The sequence below is a fragment of the Tachypleus tridentatus genome, chromosome 13 (genome assembly GCF_004210375.1).
Source record: "Tachypleus tridentatus isolate NWPU-2018 chromosome 13, ASM421037v1, whole genome shotgun sequence".
In the NCBI taxonomy this organism is placed as follows: Eukaryota; Metazoa; Arthropoda; class Merostomata; order Xiphosura; family Limulidae; genus Tachypleus; species Tachypleus tridentatus.
This window is the reverse complement of record NC_134837.1, coordinates 157,763,826-157,783,153: the sequence shown is the minus strand read 5'-3', so window position 1 is coordinate 157,783,153 and position 19,328 is coordinate 157,763,826. Positions and strand designations below refer to the sequence as shown.

Sequence of the window (19,328 nt, the reverse complement as noted above, 5' to 3'; positions counted from 1 at the left end):
TCATATTTCTAGCACTTACTTTTCTCGAGTACATTACTTTAAATTATCTCATTTTGTTGTAATATCCTGCAATGTGCAAGATGTGACGACTAAGTGTAGAAGTAACCTTGTTGTCTGTTAATTGTTCAGTGAAAGCTAATTCAAGAAATATTAAGATAAGCTAGTTTATATCCATCACGGAACAACACTGTTATATGAGTTTAGAAGAGAAAAGAAACGTCCTGTAGCTGAATCTAAAAGTTATATAATAGATTCTTCACATGAATTTTACTAGTTTTATCACAACTTTCCTCTTGTAATCACTTTATGTAGCAAAATCAGTTTCAGCCCGAAAATTAGAGAACGGAGCAACTTTTTCGGAACAAATAAATGAATACAGTAATTTATTTCCAGGTTTGTATCTGAAATTAGTGACGGAGCTTCAAAAATATTTTTGTAGGTTGAGAGAATCGTGTAACACATGTATATACATATATGTTAAGAAAATTTACCTTATATAATAAACTTCTATTTGGTATACAAAATATAAATTTCATGCTGAGTAATTCATCAAAATTCTAGGATCTTATAAATGTAAAGAAGGTGTGTTCGTTAGAAAATTTAATGTTTATATGTGTATGTGTTTTAAGTCAAACTGGAAGTCTATTCTAATCTCAAGCCACGCTTGTTCCTAACATTTGTCACATTACTTATGACTCTGAAAGTTTTCCACGTTTTAACAATCATATTTACACTTCTTGAACCATGAGAGATGTCTCGTTGACTCTTAATTTCTTGTTAAATACAAGGATTCCAAACCTATCCCTCGCTATTAGTGTTCGATGCAAAATATTTACTCAGGATTTTTACTTATTCATTGAATGCTTTTCGACATATATATTTCTATATTTCAGTAGCTTGTATTCTATCTCGTTTTGAAGACACTTTTGGTCTGTTTGTTACTAGATAGAAAACTGTATGATCTTCGTACTTCAGTCATTTTAATTTGTCATCGTTACTTAGGATTAAAAACTTTAGACTGTCTATGTCTTCTTTGAACTTGGATACTCTCTTGAGGTTCATGTTTGATTTCTATTGAGTTTCTTATCTCGCTGCAAGCTTCTTTATTCAACAATACATTATTATCAGTTCCAATAAGTTGTATGTTCTCATCAACTTCTATGATCATTAGATGGCTCCAATGTTAATCATTAACAACTCAAAATTTATTTAAGTTGACCTAGTAAATTTAATTTTTGGTTTTTAGTTCTTTATTTTTTATTTTTTATTATTTTATTTATATGATAATGTTTTTTGAAAATCATACTACCCCTTGTATGAATAGTAATTAATTTTAAGAGGAGAGTATCATATTCATATTTTTTCCGTACCGAAATTAAAAAGCCATAACTTTAAAAAAGGTTTGGTTTGTTTTGAATTTTGCTCAAAGCTACACGAGGGCTATCTACGCTAGCCGTCCCTAATTTTGCAGTGTAAGACTAGAGAGAAGGCAGCTAGTCATCACCACCCACCACCAACCTTAGGGCTACTCTTTTTACCAACGAATAGTGGGATTGACCATCACATTATAACGCCTCCACGGCTGAAAGAGCGAGCATGTTTAGTGTGACGGGGATTCGAATCCGCAACCCACCTGGTTATGGCGGGCCTCTAAACAAGGGCAATCTTGTAACACAAATACCAGAAATTCAAAAGAGAAGATAGCCAATTTTTTGGTGACCTGACACATGTCTGCCTGAAAATAAACAAGATAATTCAACGTCAAATTTCTCCCTTTTATGTCTGGGATCTATATAGATAAATATTTTTGTATAGTTAACAAAAATCTTTCTTTATTAAGGTTATCTTTAAGTAGATGTATTTTTATTCAGCAATTTTTTCCTGAGCGTATTGAATCCTTGAAACACTTAATGGGCTCTAGGAGAATTTACGTATATTAGAATCTGAACCATTAAACACGCAAAGAGAAACATAGACAAAATTTATTCGCGTTCCAGCAGTTAACCCTTATCCTATAAGTCTAATTTCTAACATTTCTCTGATAGGCGAATTGTTGGTATCGTTAACGCTGCTTGTAAACGTAAGAAATGTTGGTTTATTGTGATATACAGAAAAAGATATATGAATAAATAACCACTTATATTATTTATGAATCAAAAAAGTTAACAAATAATAATGTAGATATATAAATTACATTTCTTTAATTTTATTAAAACGTACTGCACTATCCCATTCATATTTCAATGGTGTTAATTACGCATGTTGGTACGAGCATTTATAATAGGTAGAGTCTGTGTTCATTATGTTCGATACTTTCTACTTTCAGACGATTTGGAACCAAGTGTGCTGGTTGTGCCCAGGGAATTTCTCCTACAGACCTAGTTCGAAGAGCTCGTAGCAAGGTATTTCACCTAAAGTGTTTCACCTGTATGGTTTGTAGGAAACAGTTGTCAACAGGAGAAGAGTTGTATGTTCTTGACGAGAAATGTTTCATTTGTAAAGATGACTATCTGAACAGCAGACATAATCAAGGTATTTAACTCCATTAAACATTTTAAAATATGTCTCATGCTCTCCAGCTTTAGAATAAATAAATATTTTTAATCAAAACGTTTTACTAGTATTAGCTACAAACCCTTCGGTTCCCCTCTACCATCAGTTCGCCCTACTTGTAGAACTATAAATTTTTCTCTATTTTTAAAGTAAATATATATTTTTTTTCCTCTTGACCTGAATTGGAATTTTCTTCATTATATTTCTTTAACGTAACCCAGTGTCTTTTCTCCTTTCTTCTTCGCTAATTATAAACTTCATCCAACTGCTTTTTTTTTCATTTGTTAAAAAGAAAAGTCTAACAGTGTCTTCCTCTTTCCCTCCAGTTGTTTTCTCCTGTCTTATCTAACCGTCTCCATTCCTCGCTCATTTTTTTCTTTCACATCCAATCACCCTTTTTCCTTTCAGACTCTTGCTGTCTCTTTACCTAGAATCCATCTATACCCCTCTCCTCTTTAACTTTCTTGTATACCCAGTAATGTTTGTTTCTTTTTCACCGTCTCACTGTCCTTCCTTATTTTATTTAATGTTTCATTTTCTCTCTTTTTTCATAACTAATAGTTTTTTCCGTCCTTTGTTCTTTTATTATATCTATTAGTCATATCATACCTGTCTCATTTCTTCTCTCACTTCTCTCTTCTCTTTATATTCATGTGTATACTTTATCGTTACACTCTTACTATTCCTACTCCATATATAATTTATTTCACACTTACCTGTGCCCTACGTTAAATCAACCATATTTTACCACCTCTCGTAATTTCTACATTTTTTTCAATCGTATTCACTTCTTCATGTTATTATGTTTCACATCAAACAAATAATTTCTTTAACCATCCTCTTATTACACTTTATGTTCCATAAACTATGTCAATTAAGTAAAATATCTAAATTGTTCATACGTAAATCCAGATATATTCGTCATATGAATATCAATGGAGAACGAATGTCCCAAACTTTTAGGTTTAATGCAGAAGATGGCGCTATAAAAAAAATGGAACTAAGTGTTAATTGTTCAATTGTGCAAAACAGGTTTACAATGAGGATGACAAATTTAAATGTTTCAATACAGTAACAGAACAACTAAGGAAGTAAACAGAAATTGCCTTAAAATTAATAAAATAAAATAATAAAATGGCTAATATGAAATTTGAACATTCAAATATATCCTTAAAATAATTGTAACTAAGTATTTACTGAGACAGGTATGATTAAAAAAAAGCATCAGAGTTTTTTAACCTTTCAAAGCTGTATTTCATATATATATATATATATATACCTTCGAGATTTATAGGTAATAGCATACCCTATGCTTGAACCATAAAAAATTTTAAACTATTTGTATTTCAAGAAGGTAAATGGGTTATGCAATTTCGTGCAAAGAGACCATTACTCCACAGATAATGAGCAAGCTAGACTGTCATGTGAGCATTTACCGCTTGGGTCAATACAGAACGTCATATTTAGCTACGAAAAGCTTTGAAGTCTTGAACTTCGACTAACATCAGAACTGCCTATAAAACATTCGAATTAATGAAAGTCTTTTGGCCGTTGAGACTCTTCGCTATTATTAAATTGATAGGTTAAGACAAGAAAAAACAAACGCTAGCCAGTCTTTGTGAAGAAGAACACACACACAAATATATATGTCAATATTTTTAGTAATTCATTCTGTATTATACAAACGTCAACACTTTATACGTAGGATAAAAATAAAAGACAAAACGAAAAATAACATGAATGTATAGTACATAACAGTTTACGAAATATATGTTTTATGTTATATTAGTCTTGTATTTTATTCACCATCATACTTCTTTGGATATTAGAAATAATAATATAGATTAGAATATTAGAATATTAGAAATAAAACGCTAACGGTAAATTACCTACGAAAATTTACAGGAAGCACCAGCTACTCAAAAATTTTTACATATTTTATTGGCCCGGCATGAACAGGTGATTAAGGCACTCGACTCGTAATCTGAAGGTCCCGTGTTCGAATCCCCGTCACACAAAACATGCTCATCATTTCAGCCGTGGGGGCGTTATAATATTACGGTCAATCCCACCATTCGTTGGTAAAAGAGAAGCTCAAGAGTCAACGGTGGGTTGTGATGACTAGTTCTTGTCTTGCACTGCAAAATTAGGGACGGCTAGCGCAGATAGCCCTCATGTAGCTTTGCGCGAAATTCAAACCAAACCAAACATATCTTATTTCACAACTACAGCATACATAATCTAGTCAGTTTTAAGTAAATCTGTACAGCAATTCTGAGATTTCTGAAAATCTTCCTTTTTTAATAAATACGAGGAAAGACATTTTTACGTTCACAAAATATAAACTTAAATTGTTATTTGAGCGACGAATTTTTTGTTTTTATCACTTTACATGAAAATTAAGACAACCAACTCTGATAACCTCTTAAACCCCTTTAAATTTTTATCAGATAGTTTTAGTATAAACATTTTGTAAAATCTATATTTGAACAGTTGTTTTCAACATGTTTATATGAGTTTTTATGAAAATCACAGAGATCCAATCTTGAAAGTTGAAATAAACCACTTTGACTCCCAAAATTTTAGAAATATGAATAAAGGCCATTATTGAAAAAAGTATTTAAATAATAATATCAGTTTTTAACTACATGGGCTCAGTCAAACATGACAGCTCCATTTCTTGAACTCCGTCACGATTCTTTCAACAATGTTTATTTCTTTATAGGGTCAAGATCCTATACATAAAATTTAAGAATGTTTTCCAATAATTTTTAAGCGAAGATAAAAAAATGAGATGACAGAGATAGCATGCACTCTTTAAATTATTATATATGTAAATGTGTGCGTATGTTTATTTTAGCTTTGGTGTAACATCATTGGTAAAATAAAGAACATGCTTCTCTATACGTGCGTGTGTTTGTGCTGTATGTCTATGTGTATGTGAAACTAACAGGAGAGTGGATGAGTCTTATCACAGGTAACATTCTTTCCCATTTTAAAATACAGTAGCTGTAGCACAGATATTCTTAATAGATAGTACAAGCAATTCAGTGAGAACATCTACATTTTTGGTAAGATATAGAAGCAAGATGAATACAGTATCGGGTTGTAAGCAAGAAACAGATCTCGAAATTTATGTGAATTGTATTTTGTATACTACTAACGTTTATTGGTTTTCTAAAAATCTAAAACATTAACTGTTTATAAAAGCGAGAACGTTAGCTACTTAAGTCCATGTAGTCATGGTAACATCGATGAGAGGGTGTTCATGTTACCATATTTTATTACGTTTACCAGTGCAAGTAGGGGGAAGGGCGGTTCACTTGTGAAGGTCTTATAATATAGTGGTGGCCCAAGTTCCAACCCTTTTGAGGCTTAAACACTGTTAATTATGGTTTACAAGTAGTAAACAATTACTAATTTAAGAGCTGATTTAACTTCACTTCGTTATAATAACAGTGTAAGGGATCCAGGGGAAGATCCTTCTGCCGTCATTCCTGCACCTAGTTGACAAGGAAATTTGTAAGCACAGAGGAAGACTTCCGTTAAAGAACGTTCCATATCGGAAACTTCGTAATTTTCTATCTATATAAACCTATATTTACAACAGACGTAGTATAAAAACTTTTCATATAGCAGGTGTTCAGAACACACATATATATATAGCGAGCGAAATCAGTAATATAAGAAACTAAGTGCTTTAAAGTAATTAATCATACACAGGTTCTATGTGTAATACAAATATAGATCAGGCTGAGAATACGTTATATATATTCAAAGCTGCTACTGCACATTAATTTTAAGTACACCTTTCCAGATTATAAGTGGAGAAAAATGAAATGTTATTTTATGAGCTTGATTAAACAATCAGAGCGAGTACGAAATTCTCTATGGCATGAAGAAACACACGAATTCAAGTGTTTATTGTTTCAAAATAAACTTTTTTTTTCTTTTACCTATTGAGTCATATTTATTATTGACACAGTCACGAGTAAATGTTTTGAATAGCTTAGAAATTCAATTTTTCTTTTCACTATAGCTCAAAATTTCATTTAACAATTACTGTCTATCCTTTTTTAAAGAAAGCTGAAGGAAATAATCACAAAATAGCATTTTCTCGAGTTTTTTAGTTTACGAGCTTTACAAAGGTAGTAAGTTTGTTGTTGTTTTCTTATCGGTAAAAGTTTAAATGTTCGGTGTTTCCATATTCTCCACAACCCATGTGGGCTTCATTTTGACATGTTTTCTCAACAATATAAATATATATAATTTCTGATATTTAAAGTCTACGGTTGAGTTACTGATCTGAAACAATTCTCATAAAGTGTTTTTTAGCCAGATTCGCTAGTTAGTAAAGTAAATTACATCTTCAGTAACGATAATTTCAGAGATTGAAATTATAGCAGTGGTTTGTACCTTTGGGGGAAATATTCCCTTGCTTTCCTCCCCCTCCCAAACCGTGTCGAGGTTTAACTCTTCTCACACACGAAAGGAACATGAGATTATCATCGCTATATCATTTACTATATTTATCCTAACAAATATCAGGGAAAAATAACAATTCTCGTTGATTTAAAAAGGGTATTTTTTATATATTTTAATTAAGTAGGACACACGTCACAACTACAGGACATATCGGCCGTTTTACTTCTTCACATTCTACACGTCTTCTGCTGTTGAAAGTTTTTTATTACTTTTAGAAAAGAAGAATAAACTTTCTAATTTTCACGTTCATGAATTTTTACATAAGATGTTATTTTATGCAAAATTATTCGAAGTAGTGAAACACCTCATGTGGCTTTATGACTTACAACACTGGTAGTTGGAAACAAGGCGCACGTACACGCTAAAATCAACACTAAAAAAAAAGGCAAGATTATTTGTACAGAACGCTGTTCAGTATGAACCAGGAAACTTCCGATAGGATATAAGACTCTAGCAAACACAAACAAAAGGAAATTCAATTAAATTAGCTTGTAATATCAGTAATATAAAGTTTTGTTTGTTTTATATGGGACTTGTTAAATACTTTATATTTAGTACTGTTTGTAATGTTACAAGATAGTTGCTGTGCCATGTACATAAAAGAGTGTACTAATAACAGTCATTGTGATACTTATATATTCCCTATCTATGAGTGTGTATTTGCACTTTTATTGTGCTCCTAGTACATTATTTTTACAATGAAAACATGTAGAAACTATTAAAGATGTAAGGAAAGTATATATACATCCTAAACTGTAGAGAAAAACAAAAGCTCAAATGGAGATTTATATATTCCTAAAAGAGATATACAAATGGATAGATGAAATGATCAATCAAAGGGCTGAGAAATCTGGCAATAGGGAATCAAACAGTAGGAGTACAGCATTACATTTTCTGTGAATTATCTTCGTATCTCAGTATATTTCAGACAACGTGCCAAAATATATATCGTTCCCAGCGCCTCCTTCCCTTTCCACTCCGTCCAGCACCAGTAGTGACATGGAATGCAGCTTGCCCTTAGGAAAGATGTATGTTTCTCAGTAGCATGTTCCCAACCGAGCTGTACCTTGCATAAGATTCTCGTACCGGCTCAATTTGGAGAGAACGCTGTATCTTGTAATAAAATTCCCACGGAGTCTAGTGTTTTTCACTTTAGTGCACGGTTCATGACATTACCTCAGGGACGCCTGAAGCTAAATCTAGCTATCCTTATATCTTTCTCACAATATAATAACTGGTGTAATAGTCACACGCTCTGTTCAAGCAAGACAAAAGCCAATCTAGCCAAGAAAAACCCTTGCGAAGAATTACATCACCTACAGTTGATGATGTCATATATTTAACCTAAATACACCAAAGGATTTGCAGCCTGTAGAAACCGATGATTATACGAACTGAATAACTACAGTGTAGTTTTCTTTTGATTTTTTACCGAACGAAGAAAAATGATTCTAAGATTATTCACTAGGTGGCTATTAGCATTTTAGAATAGGAATTTTTATACTTTTCTGTGATTTGTTTAAAAATCGGAACTCTTCGCAATTTATAATCAATTTGTTTCACTCTTCGAAATAGCAAAGCTTAGTGACAAAAATATATGTATAATTTTATTGAAATTATATCAGTGGTTACCTTGCTGTTTAAGCACTTTTTTTACAGCAGATCTCATTTTGTTATGAATTTCCGAGTGTTACTATCTGCGCTAACCGTTCCTTGGGCTAGCTACTCTTTTGCCAACGAATATTTGAATTGACCGTAACTTTATAACGCCCCCACGGCTAAAAGGGCAAGCGTGTTTGGGGGATTCGAACCCGAGAACCTCGGAGTACGAGTACCTTATCCACCTTGCCATGCCGGAGATACCCTTTTGGTTAAAGGGACCTTAATATCATACCTTATCTATACATCCTGCTGATATATTGTTATCCTTCTAACTAAAGGATATTCTTTTAGGTGCGCGCGCGTGTGTGTATATATATAAATATATAGCTGAATGCGTTTCATAATGGATCGCCACACCTAGTTATATTTCTGCCTAAGAGTTCATGGCACGAGAATACTTCTTAGTAATATATATATTTTATATGGCACACGAGGTATAGACTTTTATTCTATATGCTAGTGGAACCAGGTGTTTGTTGATAGCACTTTGTAAAACTGTGTTTGTTAATAGCACTTTGTAAAACTGTGTTTATTGATAGCACTTTGTAAAACTGTGTTTGTTAATAGCACTTTGTAAAACTGTGTTTATTGATAGCACTTTGTAAAACTGTGTTTTATATTATAGTATCGTACACACATATTATATCCAGGTACACATAAAACAAAATAAATTTGTCTTGGTGCTAACATTAAAACTACATTTCGAGTGAAACAAAAGCATCAGTGTTCAAAGTCACACGCTTAATAAGTACGTAAAGCAATTTCTTAATATTGTTTCTTATGAAAGAAAAAAGAAATCTGAAACAACGTATTATTGTCATATAATAATATGTAAGATTATCTGATTAATCACAAAACAGAAATGATGTGTCAATCCCCAAATTAGTGACAGCAGTAGAAAAAATAGGATTTATCGATGATGATGTGAAGCATTCTGAAACATATTCTATCATAAAACTTGAATGAATATACTGAATATTGTATTATACTAGAATGTTGTAAGGGCCCGGCATGGCCAGGTGGTTAAGGCGTTCAACTCGTAACCTGAGGGTCGCGAGTTCGAATTCCCATTGCATCAAACATGCTTGCCCTTTTGGCTGTGATGGCGTTATAATGTTACGGCTAATCCTACTATTCGTTGGTAAAAGAGTAGCCCAAGAGTTGGCGGTGGGTGGTGATGATTAGCTGCCTTTCTTCTTGTCTTACATTACTAAATTAAGGGCGGCTAGCGCAGATAGCCCTCGTGTAGCTTTGCGCGAAATTAAAAAAAACAAACAAACAAAAAGAATGTTATATATTATGTTAGCAGAAACTCGCAGAAAGTCAGTACATTCTTAAAATACGATTTCTAGAATAGTACAAAATAATTTTAATCGCAGACACCGACGTCTGTAAGTCCACTTGCCTTATGCCTATGATTAGTTAAGCCTTTAGTCAGTTCCCTTATATTCGATAAAGAGATGAATTAACACTGTCAACTGCTAATTTTTTTGCTTTAGTTCAGTTAGGGTTAAATTTTGCCGTACTTAATACTGTCAGTAAATGAACTTTTAATATCGTTGTACGACCTAACAATAGACATTTTTTAATACCCGTCTTTGTTTATAACCACTGAAATGCGAGCATTTCCAGGACAGACTAAAACTGAGTGTTATTATAACAGATAATAAAATCATTTGGGAGGTATATTAAATTATTCGGAAATTAAAATAGCATTAGATGAATACACCAAAAGGACGTTGGGTGTTGTTTAAATATGTGAAAACGAATTGCTTAATAGGCTTATTATTTTCATGTTTCAACTTTAAGTAGACACTATCAAATGAGTTAAGGACATTGCAAAGCTAGTTTAAATTTAAACCTGCTGTTGGTACAAAATTTGTTACAGACTATGAAAATTGTGTGAGATAAGAATATATCTTATAAATTAGTTAACTATTATTCAATGTGTTACACATACTCATTGGTCTTTGTTATTTTTTCTAATGAGTCGAATTCTAAATTATTTCGTTGGCACGTATTTTTAAGTTCACAATTTATTATATATTATTAGCATTCTGTATGAGGTATCCCCCGCTAGGACAGCGGTAAGTCCTTATATTTACAACGTTAAAATCAGGGGTTTGATTCACTTCGGTGGACACAGCAGATAGCCCGTTGTGGCTTTACTATAAGAAAAAACACAGCATGAGGTCTATTCAAATATTTTATCGACTAATACTTGCATAGTAGTAAGAAATACGTGTGATAACGAAGTTAAACTAAATTTGCCAGATGTGTTCTTCATGTTATAGTAAACAAGTAATTCATTCACATTCACCAAGCAATAAACCTCGTATTTTTGAGGCTTTTAAATACGTATCCTAAGTGATTAATTCCACACGTTTACATAAACATCTGAACTTGGTGAAAAATCATCTTAACAGGAGTTACCTAACCTGAGAATGTTATCAGATTTTATCGAAATGTCTGACTACATATCTATTAATTGGCTGAATAGTGAAGAGCAACTCTTCTGTAAAACAGAAATATTACACGCCTAGTATTGGTTGTTCTATTGGCATTATTGCTTGTGAGTTCTTTTGTGCCTTGCTGTGAACGGAATGCATCGCATGAACTTGGGTGTCTGGCATACAGACGGCTCCTGTAAAGTTGGTTTCTAACAATGTCCATTTGTGATGTCTAATTCAATCTCTTGCAGGTACTCTGTGACTGCTGCTGGTCGGAATCAATAGATTGAAGCGAGCGTTTGTTAGTTTATAGTTCGTGATCTAACTTAGCTAGGTGTTCGAGTAACTGTAACTTTTACTTATCACTTTGAGACACGTGTATCCAAATTAGGGCAGCCCGTTTTAAATGACGTCCGTTCGCCCGATACGATAAATATTCAGATGTATTTTTTTTAAGTTCCACCTGTTTTTCATGAATAACTTGGAGCAATACAAACTGTGTAATTCACTTCAAAGGACACACAGAGACAATCAAGGTTTGTGTAACACCACGATATATATTTTTATCGTTTGTGATGAAGAACCATCAGATGTCCGATATGCATTACAATAAACCAATTGGATAGACTGGCATTATTTTGTCATAGTAATCCTGCATTGTCTTGTTTATAATATTACAAATTCCAATTATCATTTAATTTATTTCATGCATAAGCTACAGACTGGACATAAATTAAATTTTTGGGTGTGTTAGGATAAAGAACGTGTAAACTAAATGCAACATAAAAGCCATTAAGTGCAAACTAAAGCTGTTTATGTATCCCAATCAATTTTCCAACCAGTTACTTTTCCACGATTCTGTAAGTTTCTGTATAAATATACGTAACGCAAATGGATGAAATAATTTAAAACAGAGGACTTTTTTCCAATTCTGTGTTAAGATATGCATATCAAATGTAAAAATTAAGGAAAAACAGAACTGATTTTGTAGTTAATACTTTATTGAAAGCAAATCAAACAAAGTTCGTGTAGAAGTATTTTCCTTCAACAAGAACAAAATGGTAAGATAAGGTGTTTATGTTTTTCTCTCTATTAAAATCGGGCTTTATGTCATTTTTGTATTATATTAAAAATTTATTATTGGATTGGTGTACACAATGACCTACACTGAAATTGAACATGTATTGCTCATAAAAAGCCCAAAACACGTGTCTTAGTTGTTGGCTTTGAAGACGAACATTCACATTCATCACTTCCTAAGTCGTAGGCTTCTATATTGGACCATTGTCAAAAGACTGTCAAACTGTTCACGGGGACACTTTTGTCTCTGTGTGTCGTGTTCGGCGATACTCCGCCTCTATCATCGATTCTTTCAATCGTCAAGAAAAACGCGAAAAGATAGTGTGTGAAATTAGAGGCGGAGGCTGATGCGCGCGGCACGTGCAGGCGGAGTGAAAGTTTGGTTGAATAAGCTTCATAGGAACCATAGGTTTCAGCGTAGAGAACAGGGAAACTGACCTGGCGTGCTAACATTCAGCCAGCACAGATTGTCTCTGTTTTATCGGGGGCGGGAAAAACGACACAAGTGCGTATAAACACGATCTCTTTACAGTAAAGGGCACAGAGAGGGGGTGGAAACAAAGTATTATAGCGCTCTAGCATGTTGTTTTCGTGCACATCATAGTTACACGACGACTGCATCACCAACGATTTAAAGTATTCTACCTTTTTATGGCATGTTTCTTTCTCTCTCTTTCTGTTTTTAATGTACATAATGACAAGGAAATCTATTTGTGTAAGGTACAAATCAAAAATGGGTATAATGTACAACTTAATTGATACGCTAAATAAATTTGAAGGAGTAATTATGTAATAGCACACGTTAAATAAATACACCGACAAACGATTATAGATAAATAGACAGATAGATGAGTCATTCACATAAATTATCTCTTAAGTCTCAACCTATACAACTTTTCATCAATCTATTTAAAACTCCATCGATTTATCTATTGAAGCAATTTTTTTATCATTCACCAAGAGTTTTTAAAAAATAGTTTTATAAAGTAAAAGGAAATCGAATTACACTTTGTGTACTTCACTTTTAAAATATTTATTTGCTAAGTCAATCTGAATCATTAAAAATATATTCAACTGGCATTCCATTTTGGATGTTTTAGAACAACTTGAAAGCTTAATGTAAACATTTAATTACTCTTCTATATGTACGTCTTTCTTACAACTATAAAAGATTTGTTTTACAGAGGATGAGAGAAAACAGTATGTTAACTTGATTGACTGTTTGTTTTTCGCACAACGCTGCACGAAGGCTATGAACGCAAGCCGTCTCTAATTTAGCAGTGAAAGACTAGATGAAAAGCAGCTAGTCATCACCACTAACCGTCAACTCTTGAGCTACTCTTTTACCAACGACTGTTTTATTATAATACTACCACGGCTGAAAGAGTAGACAGACATGTTTGGTTAGATGGGGATTTGAACTCGTGCCCTTCGGATGGCGAGTAGACTTCTCTAACCATTTGGCTGAGCCAATATTGGTTGAAACAAAGCAAATGCCAATTCACAGTTCTTAGCTAGAAAAGCTGGTTTACGTCCAAAAGTAAATTAAAATTTTGTTATCAGTATTATTATGTTAATGTAAAATGCATTTTAGGGATAGCAAAAGAGACTAGAGGATGAAGATGGCCCTGGAGTTGACATTATTTTAGCTAGTTTTTGTTTTTCCAGGTAAGAGAATTGGATAAAGTATGAATTAGCCCGCTTGTATTCGGATAGGTTTGGTTTGTAACTGCCTAGTGCTTTCATTCGAATGTGCCAAAAGAGAGCACGCCTTCTTTTGTTCTAGGTCATGCGGAGGCATAAGTCTCTGTCTATCATCCCTATGTGCCTGGTGTCTGAGACGGCAGTATAAATCAACCTAGTGGTGCTGACGGGTTTCACATCTCTACTTTTTTTATATACGTTTAGCCATTGAACGTTGTAATTTTTGTTTCTCCTCTATATTTTCTTTTCAAGTTTCATTAATAACTGTCATCTACCTGGCAGGAGCAAAGAATCGATATAAATCACTACAAGGACAATGTAGTGCCAGAGCTTGTACCAGTTTCTAATATATATATATGTACATACACACACACATATATATATATAAACATAAGGAATGATCTATTTCAAGAGTGCAATGTTATCAATTTTATAGAGGCTTCACCACGTCCATATTCATATTCATAATTCATAGTTTTATCCACGAAAGGAGGTTCTTTCGCATCCTAACACGCCATTTTTTTCGTTCTTTTTACGTTGCTTTGCTACATGCAGACTATGTACTGGGAAACAGTAGTCTGCCGAAACGTCAATATTTTATGTAAATAAGAGGAATAGGTAAATTAAACTGAAAGAAAAATAGCAACTAACTATTCTCTGCCTACATCGTAAATGATAAGAAAAACTAAATATGGCGTTCAAGAATATACTTGTAAACATAACACAATTATGAAGAAACTTAATAATCATTAATTTTTGAAAGATATTGTATGCATTATTGTTTGTTTTTTGAATTTCGCGCAGAGCTATACGAGGGCTATCTGCGCTATCCTTCCCTAATTTAGCAGTGTAAGACTAGAGGGAAAGTAGCTAGTCATCACCACCCATTGCCAACTCTTGGGCTATACTTTTACCAACGAATAGTGGGATTGACCGTCACATTATAATTCCCCGACGACTGAAAGGGCGTGCATATTTGGTGCGACGGGGATTCCAACCCACGACCCTCAGATTACGAGTCGAACCCTTAACCCACCTAAACATGAAGGGCCCGTATGCATCATTACTAGATATTGTAATGGAATACCTATGATTACACGTACATGCAACATTCACAAGAATGAACTCAAATTATTTACGAATAGTGCTTTATGGTTAGAAATTTCTGGACTGTTGTTATTCTTCTAGCTATCTGGCTTCCAAAATATTAATTCCACGAGATAATATGCGATAACTGATTCACGGGAAATAAAAATATACCCCTTTCACTTAATTATCCCTTAACGTAATCAGATGCTAACATATATACATTTATATATATAATTTTCCGTATTTGAAGATTACAAATAAATAAAATTGTTATTTTTATATCAATTATATATGTCTTTATCAATTATCAACTACGTATTGCGAACTAATATATTAACAAAGCGTATTCGACATATAATATTTCTTATATGTGTACGTTCATATGCACGTTTTTGATATAAAAAACAACAGCACTGTTTGGTAAAAATATAAATCGAGTCTACCTTCGGGTTGTGTGTTTTAGTCACGTACCCCAGCCGGATGACCGCCCGCCGAGCAAAGCACGAGGCATGGACATTAAGCTGGTTTACGTGACCTCCTCATTTCAACTGTTTCCCGCTAGCATAAATTTAAATACGAAGAAAACACTCTACCGCAAATGTGTATTTTTCGAAGAATAAAACATTTTATTCAAAGTTCTTGTCCATAGAAAAAAAAAAGTTTTATCAAGTCATCACTGATAAAGTTTAAAACAATTTTAAGTAAATGGATTTTATAGACACGCATGTGTGCAAATCATTTAAATCATGAGTTGGAAAAACACACAAAAGGATACAGAACATTACAAGATATATCCTTACAACGCATGAACAATATTATGGAACCCTAGGTTCTTGTCAAGAATAAAATCATTGTGTTAGTGCAAACTTAAATACAGTAAAAAAATATGTTTGTCTTTACAGTAATACGAAGGAAATAAATAATGTTGCAGTGGCTGCCGGTTCGCATACTGTTAATTTCAAAGTTTACCACTAGGGAAAGAGTCAAGGGTAATATAAATAAAATATTGTTGTTTTATAACAAAATGTTTTTATTCGTAGTCAAACATATTACCTCATTATTTTATTAATTATGTATACATTTTCAACACTAAAAAGGTTCCTTAGCGTGATTAATGGAAAGTATAATGATATAAGTAGCGTTCTGAACAAAGCAGAAAGAAAGGTAAAAAATTAGAATTAGGACTTGTTAGAAAAATCGACAGAAATCTATCTCCTGGCAAGTACTTTCATCAGAAACACAGTTTAGATACACGAAGAAAATAACTAAAGATTATATCATGAAATTCCCTGTGCGCAAAATATATCACTGGTCTAAAGATATGGAAAGAAACTCTTCTTGCAAAAGTAGGGTAAATTAAGAAACCTAAACAGTCCCGTGGGGGATATCTAGAAAAGGCAGTTGAGGTAAATTAAAAAAATATTTCCATTCGTAGTTAAGATTCTATATTACTGATTTCTCTCGTATATAACTGGCTGCTTTCTTTTAAAATATATTACGTGTTTTTGTTTTTTATTTATCTCACTGTTCTCATTGTAATGAGTAATCTGAGGGTTGCGAGTTCGACTCCCGACAGCACCAAACATGCTCGCCCTTTAAGCCGTGGGGGCATTATAATGTTACGGTCAATCCCACTATTTGTTGGTTAAAGAGTAGCCTAAGAGGCGGTGGGTGGTTATGACTAGCTGCCTTCCCTCTGGTCTTACACTGCTTAATTAGGGACGGCTAGCACAGATAGCCCTCGAGTAGCTTTGCGTGAAATTCAAAAAACAAACATTGTAATGAAAGAAAGTCACACTCCCTGCACTGTCTATATTTAAATGTTAACACTTATTGTATTATCTATATGTAAATGCTGACACTCTTTGCCCTCTTTATATTTAAATATCAACACTCCTTGTACTGTCTATATTTAAATGTCGACACTCCTTGTATTATCTGTAGTTAAATATCGACACTCCTTCTATATCACAAAAGGTAGAAAAAAATGTCACTTAAGAATGAGTCTTGCATGGCCAGGTGGGTTGAGGCGTAATCTAAAGTCGTGAGTTCGCATACCCAGCGCGATATTTTATTAATTAATATATTATTTCTGAAAGATAAATTAAAAATGTCCTCCAACGATGTCTCACGATGACGATTTTCGGACACTACATTTTGAACTTCATGGCGGTATTTTCCTGTTTAAACATTAAAATCAAGGCCCGGCATGGCCAGGTAAAATCACACAACGTATGTTGCATTTTTAAAAAGAGGTCCTACAGCAGAAGTTGCAAGGTGGGATTATAAAATGTATCCTAGGTTTTGGAGGAGATGAATGCATATATTAAAAACCCACACAAGCGCAAAAAGTTTCATCTCCATCTTACTTTTTAAAAAGTGAAGCGGAAACTTTTAATTACCCAAATTATTGAGTCAAGTAAGGTATACGTATGATAAATAGTTATATTACAAAGAGGAAAACAATGGTATCGAAAACTATCTGTTGAAATGGCTGTACGTTTAAATTCAGTGTTAAAGGTGTAAATCCTTACTAGCATTGGTAATATATCTTACAAGTACTTTATGTCAACTTATAAATTTACTGAGTTCTTACTTCAAAGCACTATTGCTTATTGGAATATACATAATTACTGTCACTGAAACATTTTTATGCTGTACAAGTCTTGAGTCATGATTTACAAGTTCAATCGTTGTCATAGGATGGGCATAATAATTAATGATTTTGTTGTTTTTACTGATCTATTCACATAATAGAAAGACTAACGTTATTGATAGCCAAACTAATCACCATACTGATTTTCTGATTCTCTTAAGTTTGTTTGTTTCAGAGCAAAGCCACATTGGGTTATCTGCTGTGTCCTCAGAGGGGAATTCAGCTCTAGACTTTAGTATTGTAAGTCCGTAACTTACCATTGTCCATCAGGAGTCTGGGTTCTGCTCACCACAAGAATCAAAACCCGATTTTTATGGTTGTAAGCTTGCAGACCTAGCCGATGAGCCATTGGGAAATTAATCTTCTGAGAATCATACATTTCTATATTCAAATCGAAAGGCCATAGTTACAAAATTATTTTTGTATTCGAATTTAATGCAGAAATTATAAAAAAATACAAGAATCATGGTTTTTTGTTTTTTAAACATAATTAAAATATGTATTTCTCGAAAGTATAAATTTTTAGTTGTGTCCAGGGAAAGATGCGCGTTCATGAATCACAATTATAATTGATTATTTAGAATTGTGGAATAATAACCCACAAATATTGTATTACGTTATGTCGAATGTACACGTTCTACAACAGAATATCTTAAAATTTCATTCTGTTACAAATGTCTTATAGTCTTAACTTTAAGGAGGTAAAAAGTAGTTTTATAAAACATTTTCTGATAGCCCATGAAAAATATTATTTAAATTTCAGAGTGTTCAGTTTTCCACACACAATCAATAAACGTCCATGCGCATTCGCTATCTGTAATAAAAAGCTACATCTAATAGTGTTCACATATATAAATTATTGATTTTCATAAATATTTTATGTTTAATATTTATGGATTAAATATATTGTATTTTTAAGTTAAAAAATTAATTATTAAGACGAATATTTAATAACATTAAATTTTAAAAAAAGTTTGGTCAATTCTATGATTTTAAGTTTAAATTAAATTCGAGCTTTTCCTGTTAAAACTGTTGATTTGATATCACGGTGGAGTCCCCCTACCGGAAAAGCGGTATGTCTGCAAACTTACAATATTAAAAACCAGGTTTCAATACACGTGATTTTCTAGCTTTGAGCTTACCTTCAAACAACGTAATCCGAGAGTTACGGGTTCGAATCCCCGTCACACCAAACATGCTTGCTTTTTCAGCCGTGGGGTCGTTATAATGTCACGATCAATCCCACTATTTGTTGGTAAAGAGTAGCCCAAGAAATGGCGGCGGACGGTGATGACTACTTGCGTTTCTTCTAGTCTTACACTGCTAAATTATGGACGACTAGCGCAGATAGCCCTCGTATAGCTTTGCGCGAAATTCAAAACAAACCAAATCTTCAAACAAAATTGCGGTAGAAAATCACAGAGAGCCTATGGTATAAGTTGGCGCTTAAACACTAAATAAAAAAAAATGTTAATTTACTTTATGCTGTGTTCAGCTCATTAAAAGATCATTGCTATTATGGGGATATATCAAGTATAGAGGAAACACATAGAAAAATATGTGATCAATTTTATATATTTTTTCTATCACAAATAGGGCTAGCAAAATTTATCTCAAGGCTAAAACCTAGCGCCCCTATACTAGGTGAT

General features: G+C 33.2%; 1 protein-coding gene across 2 annotated transcripts in view; it reads left to right on the top strand.

The window, feature by feature from the left end:
• LOC143237991 (LIM/homeobox protein Lhx1-like) overlaps positions 1-19,328 on the top strand; it is a 125,283-nt gene that overhangs the window by 21,828 nt on the left and 84,127 nt on the right. For both annotated transcript variants that reach the window (XM_076477840.1, XM_076477839.1), the window contains exon 2: positions 2,327-2,532. In XM_076477840.1, the coding sequence (XP_076333955.1) occupies positions 2,327-2,532 (206 nt within the window). The remainder of the gene's footprint in view (positions 1-2,326; positions 2,533-19,328) is intronic.